The sequence below is a fragment of the Alosa alosa genome, chromosome 9, assembly GCF_017589495.1.
Source record: "Alosa alosa isolate M-15738 ecotype Scorff River chromosome 9, AALO_Geno_1.1, whole genome shotgun sequence".
Lineage (NCBI taxonomy): Eukaryota > Metazoa > Chordata > Actinopteri > Clupeiformes > Clupeidae > Alosa > Alosa alosa.
This window is the reverse complement of record NC_063197.1, coordinates 8698330-8709318: the sequence shown is the minus strand read 5'-3', so window position 1 is coordinate 8709318 and position 10989 is coordinate 8698330. Positions and strand designations below refer to the sequence as shown.

The window sequence follows — 10989 nt, the reverse complement described above, 5'->3', positions numbered from 1 at the left end:
AAGAGTGTATGTAAAGACGTGCAGTATAGAATGAAGCAGAGCAGACTGCCCATCAACCTCCTCGCCGCTCCCACTGGATTTCTCTTAGTCTGTCTCCAGCGCATCTGATATGAATTTAACACACATCAAAGTCCATTATTAAAGGCCCCATGTATGGGCAAGGAGATGGGGAGGGAGAGAAAGATAAACTGGAGAGAGACAGTGAAAGACTAAAGTCAAAGACATGAAAGGCTGAAGCCAGAATGGCATATGAATCCTATGAATGTTGCAGTGTATAGCCCAATGAACGTGAATAACTTTGTTCAACTTTGTTTAGCATGTGAGTGTGCATATGCCTCATCTGTGTTACTGTGTGTGTGTGTGTGTGTGTGTGTGTGTGCACGTGTGTGTGAGGTATCATGTTCATTGACTTGTTTATGGAGGACTCTTACTGCTCTTAGATTCTAAAATACCAGTCATTGATATCCGCAATTGAGAACCTTGGCTACAAATGCCAGCTCACTGTGCTAGTGTTTGGTAGTCTAGGTCAGTGGTTCTTAAACTGGTGGTCGGGACCCCCAGGGGGGTCGCCAAAAATATTGGAGGGGTCACAAATTGTTTTTTAGTCAAAGGCTGACATTGACATTAATGCCTTTGGTGTTGACATAGACTACCTATGAGGAGACATTTTATGCCTCTGCTTCCAATGCCCATTTCGCAACATTTAAAAACCAAATTCCGCCGGTTAGAGAGAAGGGGGTCGCGAGACTTGGTCCATGTTTTTTAGGGGGGTCACCAGACAAAAAGTCTAGGTCATGTGTACATAGACCGTGGACTCTGCATTGGGGGGCTATCTAAAACAAGGGCCAAACAGTTGGCAAAGTACTGCTCAATCTCAGCAATTATAGGGAGCATGTGTATTTATGATGTTAGTGTGTGTGAGTGTATATTTGTGCTTCTATTAATTTATTTGCTAATCTCTCTCTCTCTTTCTTTCTCTCTCTCTCTCTCTCTCTCTCTCTCTCTCTCTCTCTCTCTCTCTCTCTCTCTCTCTCTCTCTCTCTCTCTCTCTGGGTTTGTGCTGGAGTGTGAGAGAGCATGAGCTCAGTTGAAGGGAGCCCCCCATCCCATGGCCTTTCTTGTTGCTCAGGGCAATGGGACCTGTCAGTCCATGTACATCAGGGTGGTTAGCCACTTAGTGTGATAACCTCTTCCCACACAGAAACACACTCTCTCCCACAGACTCTCTCTATCTATCACTCACTCACACTCACACCCATACACACACACACATGTGCAGAAGCAAACACACACACACACACACACACACAAACAGTTCATACATACCCATTCATGCATAATGAAACAGTACAGTGAAAAGCGTTTTTAGCTCCATGACTCCATCTGCATGGCATGGCTCGTCCAGTTCTACGGACACTCTCTCCTGTATGTGTGTGTGTATGTGGTGTGTGTGTGTATGAGTGTGCATGTATATGTGTGATTAATGCTGTGTGAATCATTGTCTATTGCTCACCACCATCACAGGTTAATCAACACAGCCTACACAGCTGAGCTGCTCCCCAGCTCTTCTCTGGCTGTCTCTCTCTCTATCTCTCGCCCTGAGCTCTGTCTCTAACAATCCTAATCGGGCTTTTGCATCTCTGTGCCAGGTGATGTCACGCAGACACTACTGCCCGTTCGTCTGAGGGAGCGGGTTTTAATGACGAACAGATGGTGGCCGCAGAGTGCGGATGACCAGAGACTTCCTAGAGTGGCCGAGCGACATCTGCCACCACGAGGGACGGAAACATCCCTGTCCTCTGTCAGTCAGGCGCGCGCATCTCCCACTGCCCTACATATTATGTGCTATGGGGCGCAAGATTTCAACATCAGGCTAGTGCAGAAAAGCTAGTAAGCTTTGTTAAAGGGTTACTTTTAAATAAAAAAAAATTGTATTATTATTATTTTTTAAATGTTTTGGGTTTATGGGTGATGTTACGTTCAGCACACTGGCGCATACATGACATTACATTTGACAATCTCATTAAACAAACCGAATTATCATTTCGCTTTTTTTAAATGTAGACCAAGTCGGTGTATCTCTGTGAGTGTGCGTGCGTGCGTGCGTACGCGCGTGTCTGTGTCTGTGTGTGTGCGAGCGTTTGTGTCAGACGGGTTTTAAGCCCCCAGATCTCTCCTGCCTCCTGGGCGATTAGTCTGCATTAAGCGGGGGCTGGGCTGGGCCGGGTTGGAGAGAAGAAGAAGAAGATTTTCCTTTTGTTATGTTGGGGTGGGGGAGGGGCCTGTCAGTTGGAGTCCAACTTCCGGGGATGACATGGAGGGGGGATAGACGGACGCAGACGGGCAAAGTAGTGAGGATAGAGAGAAACAACCCCCTCTGATATCGTTCACAAGCTCCACTAGGCGGAGACACTTGGGCCGAGAGGGAGCGAGAGGAAAAGAGAGCGAGAGGGAGGGAGTCGCGTTGGGCACACAAGACAGCGAGGCGATCTGTTCTGTTTCGGGAGCAAGAGGGTGTGCGCGGAGGAGAGTACGAGGAGACGGTGTTGGTTCGTGTGCTACATGACATTATTGTTGAACGAAATATCACAGCGCGACGGTGTTACGGAGAAATAGCGGATTGATCCTGCGCGCTCCCAGGGACGGATTTGTACGACAATGGACCTTAACAGGAGCGCGATGCTGACGCTCCTTGCGGTTCTGCAGGTAAGCAATCCCGTGTAGCCAACGTACCAAAAGCTCGAAAGCTGCTGAGGTTGACACTATTACCGCCACCGATGACTGTCCGGCTGTTTATGCATTTGCTGTTTTAGTCCATTTTTGGTGATGCAATTATTCTTGAAATGATACCAGCTTACCACATCAGTTTAGGACGTATGTGCGCTGAACAGACACAGTCCTGCTTCTATGTTCTCAAACAGCGCATATAACCTACGCACAACACGCATGTATCGGTTTGCTCGTGGTTTCGTGCTCGGTTTTGTGTCTGTGATAGTGTTAGATTAACTGTTTAGACAGAACAGATGGACTCGTCTATCCCTGCCTGTGAGATAAGAAAGGTGTATATGTAAGCCATGCTCTTAACTGCGGGAGATTTTGTAGTGGGACGAAACGCACAGTTTCTCACTCCGATGGCCTCTCGCTGCTACCCCTGGCTGTTTTCTCCTCTGAGTGGGGGAGTGATCAGCCATCACTATCGCTGTGCACTACTTGTTTTTTTGTATATTTCGTCTTTGCTTATTAAGAATGTTAGTGTGGCTGTAGGCGAGTACGTGAACGCGCTTGGGTTTGTGTATGTGTGTGTGTGTGTGCAAGAATAGAAGGAGTCAGAGTAACTGTCCATGGTAGCTCCGCACTGGCTTGTCCCGTCAGGGGCGGCCTAGTGACTGACCAGGGAAAAACAGGGGGGGGTGTTTATCATGTCGTTTCTGGGTTTATTTGGCAAGCACAAATAAAGGGCGCGAGCCGCTCCGTGCTGATTACTGCTAGAGGTTACAACAACTCGTTAATGAGCCGCGCGATGGGTCGTCCAGTCTTGTTCTTCCGCTGTCAGCACACACACAGACACACACAGACACACACACACACACACACACACTCAAACACACACACACATCTTTCTCTCTCCAATGATGCATGGTATTGGAGGTATTTGATAAGCTGATGCGCCTCGTCTCCTGTGTGGTGTGTGTCTGTGGAACGACGTAGCTAGTGGCCACGGGTTGGGACCTTTGAATGCAGACAACTCAATCCGATGAACCGATGACACATCTGTAGGCAGCTATTCCTGTGATTCACGTAATTAAAATGCGATTAGATTTAGCAGATCTGCGAGCCGCGTACAAAACGTTGCTGCAGGCGTCGCTCGGCTTTTATCGTATTTATTGGGCATTAAGGATTTCTCAGTCGTGAGTTATTTTGTCATGGACCACTTCCAGTGTATACCCGTCTCTATCCGTAGTTGATCAGTTGGAGCAATACTTTCGCAGCTGGATCATTCGGCCGTTATTGTTAGTCCAGTATGCCAAGCACGGTTGCCGCGAGCCTATGTGTAACCGGATTTCTGTCCCGCCGTGAGGTAGATGAAGATAGACTTGTCAGTCAGGTCAGTAGACTAACCGCTGCAGTAAGTCACTGACCTACGACGCTATAAACCACAGGTTCACGCTAGCGCGGGCTCCCGGAGGCAATTCTGCATCTTACGCCAATCAATTCTATGCAAATCAAAGAGAAACATTTCTCTCTCTCTCTCTCTCTCTCTCTCTCTCTCTCACACACACACACAAGAACGCAAGCACACACGCACGCAGGAGCCATATATTGCCGCCACCTTTTGAGCAATGACTCCATGAATATGATTGATCAGGACTGCCTTTTGCCGAGCAATTAAAACCACCCAGGCACAGTGGCTCTGAATTGATTTTGCTTGGTGTGTTGGTGTATGTGTTTCTGGAGTTGGGGTTGTTGACTGAGCGTCTTTTTTTTGGCGAGAGTATACTGTCATCACCAATCACCATCTTTTTTGTCCTCACTCGCCAGAGAGAAAAAACGCTGACTGAAGTCAGTGGTTTTGAATGTTAGTGATTATAAGCGCGTTTCATCAGCTGTGATCACGTTAAACGAAGCAGCGCAAAGATTCCTGTCCAACTTAGCTCTCTCTGAGTCCAGAACCTCCTCCTTTGATCCTTCGGCTCTCTTGTGCTGCATCTCAAGAGGGCTGCTCAGAGAGAGGGGGAGAGGGGGTGTGTGTGTCTGTGGGGCTCTTTTTATGTTAATCCTGTGAGTGGTGTGTGCATAGCATTTTGCAGCACTTCCAAAAGATTCCCCCATTCACTCCTCCCTCTCCACCCCCCCCACCTTGCTCATTTGGTCTGTTATTTATGTCTTACACATGCACACAGGCTCAAACAAAAACAATAACTGTCCATATGGAAGGAGAAAATAAATGTGTGTGTGGCTCACTTCAAAGTGCTTTTTGTTAACACATGCCATCCTGCCCCAGTCCTGCATTTCCACCACCTCAGATAAATGAATAAATAAATATTCTTACATACCAACGATATAGCGTAATGATATTGTTAAAATAAATGGTGAGTAAATTTTTTGCGTGTACCTCAAATTGCAGCCTGCCTCTCCTTCAGGATCAGTGTTCAACAAATCAAAAGATCACCCCCTAGGCTGGCCCCACCTTCACTAACACCCGTTATCCCCCCAGTTGTCCTTTCCCGACGTAGGTTCTCATGGGTCTCATCTGATTTGAGTGCACATGTGTTGGTTCACGCATGCAGATGAAGTCGCTGGGTTTACAGTTGCTGCACAGCACAGCTGCACAGCACTTAGATGTTGCAGGGAAGTTAAAGTCGAAGGTGAAATAATGTTAAAATTCCACAATTTAAACATGACAACATGCAGGGCGGTATGGCTCTAGCTGTTCATCTGCTGGTCAATGACAAACGTTAGGTTAACGGCAAGGTAGCTGGCTAGCATTCCAGCTTGTTAATACAGAGAAAAAATAGCCTATTGTCCATTAATACTTGTTTCCTAATTGGATAACACGTTGGTAATGTTAATGTCATACACAAAGGAAACCTATCACACTCCCTAGGGTGGCTTGCGCCTCAGTGTAATTCTAGGTCTAGTGACACCCCTGGTACAAATCAATATGGGGGCTATTTTGACTGACTGACAGAGGTGACCAAGAAGCTAGCAATTCGTGTTCAAAATATACTCAATATGTTGTCCAACAGTGAGTCAGTTTTCCCCATTGCACCGACACTGGATTTCAGGGTTCCCCCACCTGCCCAATCCCACTTTAACCACTGAGTGCATGCACACATACACACATACATTTACACACACGCACACACAAACACACAGAGAGAGAGAGAGAGAGAGAGACCATATCCTCTGGCTGTGCATCTGACTGCCAGTATCAGAATAACATTCAAGGATTATTGGGTTATGATATTACACACATATTCACTCACACACGTGCAATCACCGTCAGAGCCATACCTGTTATCAGCAAATTTACATGAATCATCCATATTTGGACATCCCAAATCTTTTGTTATAGCCATCTTGAATGTGAATACACTCACTAATTACTAAACTGATATGTCATTGGTGTTACTCACATGACATGACTTCCTGATCATATTGTGTGTGTCTGTGTGCATGTGTGTGTGTGTGTGTGTGAAAGAGGGAGTGAGAGGCTACAACTGCATATGGATTTATCATAATATTGCTGGTGACTCGTAGGATGATGCTGTATTGTCAGTCATTTCTATTGCTTTGTGGAAACGCAACCCAGTCGGCCACACCTGACCTCCGGTCTCTCTTGCCCATTGCCTCATGGGTTGGCCCCAGCCCAGACATTTCCTGTTGTGTCTCTGAAACCAGAGATGCTGCTGCGCCTCTCGGCATCAGTGTGCTGTGCTGACGACCTGGAACTGGTTTGGGCAGCATTGGACAGCATGGCCCAGCTCTGCTGTAATAGTACTTTGGCCAAGGACACCATTATGATACTGCATGTGTGTGTGTGTGTGTGTGTGTGTGTGTGTGTGTGTGTGTGTGTGTGTGTGTGTGTGTGTGTGTGTGTGTGTGAAACAGTCTGATTCGCTGACTTGTTTGAGGCCAGTGTGTGGGTCGATGTGTTTATATATGGATAAAATGCTTATTAATGTATTTATGTATGTATGTACACTACCGTTCAAAAGTTTGGGGTCTCTTAGAAATTTCCCTTTCACTCCATTATAGACAGAATACCATCTGAGATCAGTTGCATTGAGACCCTAAGTGTATGTATGTATGTATGTATGTATGTATGTATGTATGTATGTATGTATGTATGTATGTATGTATGTATGTGTTTAGCTGCTTATATGGGAAGCTACCATAAAAAAGTATGTATTTATTTGTCTATTTTTATTGTGTGTGTGTGTGTGTGTCCAGGTGGTTGTCCAGGGTCAGACAACGCTACCATGTCAGAGCGGGTTTAGTGAGAGTGTGTACACCACTGTTGTCACGGAAACGCTGATGGAAGGACAGCCTCTTCTGAAAGGTAGGCTAAATAGTCACCTGCATCAGAACACATACACACACACACATACACACACGCAAGATGATTCTCACAACTACACACACATAGATGGAACAAACTGAATGTTCGTTACAACTGGTAGTTGTGCTAACAGTATGTTATGTTCAACTTATCTTTGTGTTAAGGCAGGAATGCTGAGGTGATGAGAGAGCTCTCTGCTCTGTGAGAAGCATGGTTATCTCACAACAGACACACACAGAAATATAGAAACACACAGACAGACACAGACACACTCACACACACACACACACACACACACACACTGCACATGTGGGCCTGGTCAATGATATTGACCAAACCTGCTCATTAATTCTGCTAATCAATGAATATGGATTAGACTGTCATTGGAACCATACACTCCCTCACTCTTTCTCCCCCTCTCTCTTTCTCTCTCTCTCTTCCTCTTTGTTTCTCCCTCCCAATCTCTCTCTCTCTCTCTCTGGCTTCTCTCTCTCTCTCTGGCTTCTCTCTCTCCCTCTTTCTCTCTCACAGACACATTCACACACAAATGCACACACCCATAGGTAGAGAGTGAAAAATAGATGGTGGTTATAGCCTGAAGGACACAGAGCTTCTCTTTTCCCATTGTGTGAGAGTGATAAGCAAGCCTGTCTGTAGTGTCTTACATTTCCCACAGCTCTCGATTGCCTTCCGAATCAGTGTTCCACGGAACCAGACCTGTGTCCCTCCCTGTTAAACAGACACACACACACACACACACACACAGAGATGTGAGTGTGTATGTATGTGTGTGTGTGTGTGTGTGTGTGTGTGTGTGTGTGTGGGGGGTGAGGGAACAAAACAATTAAAACAAAAGGAAGTACCTCTGGCATCGAATTTCACACCAGGAGTTTACATTTCACACCCTAAAAGAATTTGGCGAGTAAGTGTGTGTGTGTGTGTGTGTGCTTCTTCAAAAAACTTGATCTTGATGTTGACACATTCACTTCCTGCTTAGTAATACCTTTGGAAAGAGGAGCAATGCACACAAAACACACACACACACACACACGCACAAGCGCACGCACGCACACACACACACACACACGCACACATATAAACTCACACACACACACACACACACACACACACACACACACACACACACACACACACACACACATAAACATTTTGTAAGGAATGAATAGACTTTCAAGTGGAAAGATAAACACAAACAAAAAGAGATTAATGTCCCACTGCCCATAGAACGGCTGTTTTCTTCTGGCTTGTGATTTATAAACACATTATTTTGTGGATTTAACTTGTGATAAGAATTTAAGAACTTAAGAATCTGATAGAGATAGAGGCCATTCTATGGGCAGTGGGACATTAAGTCTGCACTATTCAGGATTTTTAAAATGCGAAACACTTTTCTTAGGTTTGGACCCCTCATCTACACACATCCGGCAATGTCAAGATCCTGAAATGAAACCATTCGAAAACGTTGTTGGCCCCATTTTTATTGGAAAACTCTGGCTGTGTGTTTTAATGTGGAGAGGGAGATCCACAAACATCTCCAAACAATGATGGGACCTCATCAGTCTGATGCTTCTTTCCCTGATTGGTTCCACTCATGTCATGTGATAATGGTCATGCGCCCCTATTCCGTACAAAAAAAATAAGCAATCACCTTTGACTCTCCATAACTTACTTCCTCTTCTGCTACTAGCCTGCCCACAGTGACAGTGTGAAGTATCTGTTTTTTTAGCATCTGTAGTGCAGTTAAATTCTGAATAAATTCATGAAATTAAAATTAAATTCATGAATGGTCATGTGATTTGTAAGAATTATCTTGTGATCCACATTTTGGAACAAGTGTAGACAAAAGATTGTTTTGGTTCGGGAATTGCATACGTGCGTTTGGATGGAGATTGAAGTAGTCTTAAAACAGCGTTTTAAAAAGAAATAGAGATACAGATGCAGAGTGATAGAGAGATAGAGGGATAGAGGGATAGAGGGATAGAGGGATGTAGGGATGTAGATGGAGAGCTAGTGAGAAAGAGGGACTCCCAGAGAGGGATGTGATGTTTGTCCACAGGGGGGGATGGTAGTCTGTGGGCTCGTCCAATTGCAATGCAGAGCTGAGGCCATAGGCGTGTGGTTCACTGGTTGTCTATGGGGGAACTGAACCGTAATGAAGGAACGGTTACGAGAACAGTGTTTGAACAGTTGTGTGTATGAGTTGGTGAATGTGTGTGTGTGTGTGTGTGTGTGTGTGTGTGTGTGTGTGTGTGTGAGAGAGAGTGTCCAATTGAGACTTTGGCCCTTTTGTTTTTCGACTTTGCTATTGCTAAATAAATAACCGGGTGATGCTGGTGTGGTACTAATGGGAAATGTGTGTGTGTGTGTGTGTGTGTGTGTGTGTGTGTGTGTGTGTGTGTGTGTGTGTGTGTATTCATGTTCAGACAGAATTCTCATTTTTCCATCAGATAGTCTGGCAGACAAACACACACCCAGAGGGAAAGAGAGACACAGAGAAACAGAGAAAGAGAAAGAACATGAATACTTTATTCAGTGTTGTGTTCACATGACATTGTTTGAGGTGTTGACTCAGGCCTCATATGGGGAGTACACAGAAACACAAACACACACATTTTCTTACTCAGAAAACTCTCTGTCACAAACACACACACACACATACATACACAGTTTTGCTCAGAAAACTCTCTCTCTCTCTCTTTCTCTCTCTCTCTCTCACTAACACACACACACAGACACATGCACACAGACAGACAGACAGACACACACACACACACACACACACACACACACACACACACACACACACACACACACACAAACACACACTCACACACACTCCTAAATTATTCACTTCCCTTCCTGCTGTGAACAATCAATTATGAATAAGCTGCATATGTATGTGTGTGTGTGTGTGTGTGTGTGTGTGTGTGTGTGTGTGTGTGTGTGTGTGTGTATGTGTGTGTGTGTTTGTAAGCGCTTTCAGATATAACCTCCGGAGTATATGCGGAGGTTTGTCAAACGGAGGTCCTACCCTTCGGATGATTCAGATATGATGCTAACCTGCGGACCTTAAACTGACCTTGTACGGATGTATGTGTGAACGACATACACGCACATTACAGAATCTCCGTGTGGTTGTCGAGTGAGGGGTGGGGGCTTGTAGAGTTCACAAGATGCGAGATATGACTCAGAATATATGCGGCCGCTGCCTGTCACAGCTCCTTTTTGTTTACAAAGTGTAGCCTATGCATTATGTGGGCTAAAGAAGAGAAATCTTTTGTACGTAGGCTAATAAGTGAAGTAGGCTAGTCACGTGCTTCGAATAAACACATTTATCTGTTTTCAACGTTATGTACCAGAATTACTTGGCTATAGAACCCCAAATCTGGTTTGCATTGGAGAGAGAGCATGCACAAACTTTATGGTAGGCTGCCAATTCAGTAGGCTAACTCAAGACTTCAGGGCATCATACAACGTTTTTAAGCAACAAACAAAATACTAACATAACAGTGAAGTTGTTCGTTTTCTCATGGTTTATTTTTTTCAAAAGCATCCTCTCCCCATGTGTCTATTGCATTTACGTAAGGAGCTTGGAACAAAGTTGCGTTTTCTTCATTTTCATTCTCTCTAGCCATATTTATGCTCAACAAATATCAGCGAGCTCAGCTCTGATGTCATGAGAAGGCTATCAATCAACAGAAAACCGTGTTGGCTAACAATTTATTAAATACTCCGGTTATTGTCGTCAACGACGTCGCTGTAGGCTACTGCCTTTTCAGCGCCTTCTGCTTATCAGTCTTTTGAATTTGTTTGGCCTTGCCATGCAGTTGTAGGCTACAACGTGCCGTTCCCTTCATGTGTTCTATCAAAATGTTGTATGCCCTCATGGACAGTAGCTCCGTGAT

General features: G+C 45.0%; 1 protein-coding gene across 1 annotated transcript in view; it reads left to right on the top strand.

The window, feature by feature from the left end:
• The first annotated feature begins 2368 nt into the window (after positions 1-2368).
• Positions 2369-10989, top strand: part of LOC125301007 (cadherin-2-like) — a 34918-nt gene continuing 26297 nt past the window's right edge. The window contains exons 1-2 of the mRNA XM_048253247.1: positions 2369-2706; positions 6955-7063. Coding sequence (XP_048109204.1) covers positions 2659-2706; positions 6955-7063 — 157 coding nt within the window. The 5' untranslated portion in view covers positions 2369-2658. The remainder of the gene's footprint in view (positions 2707-6954; positions 7064-10989) is intronic.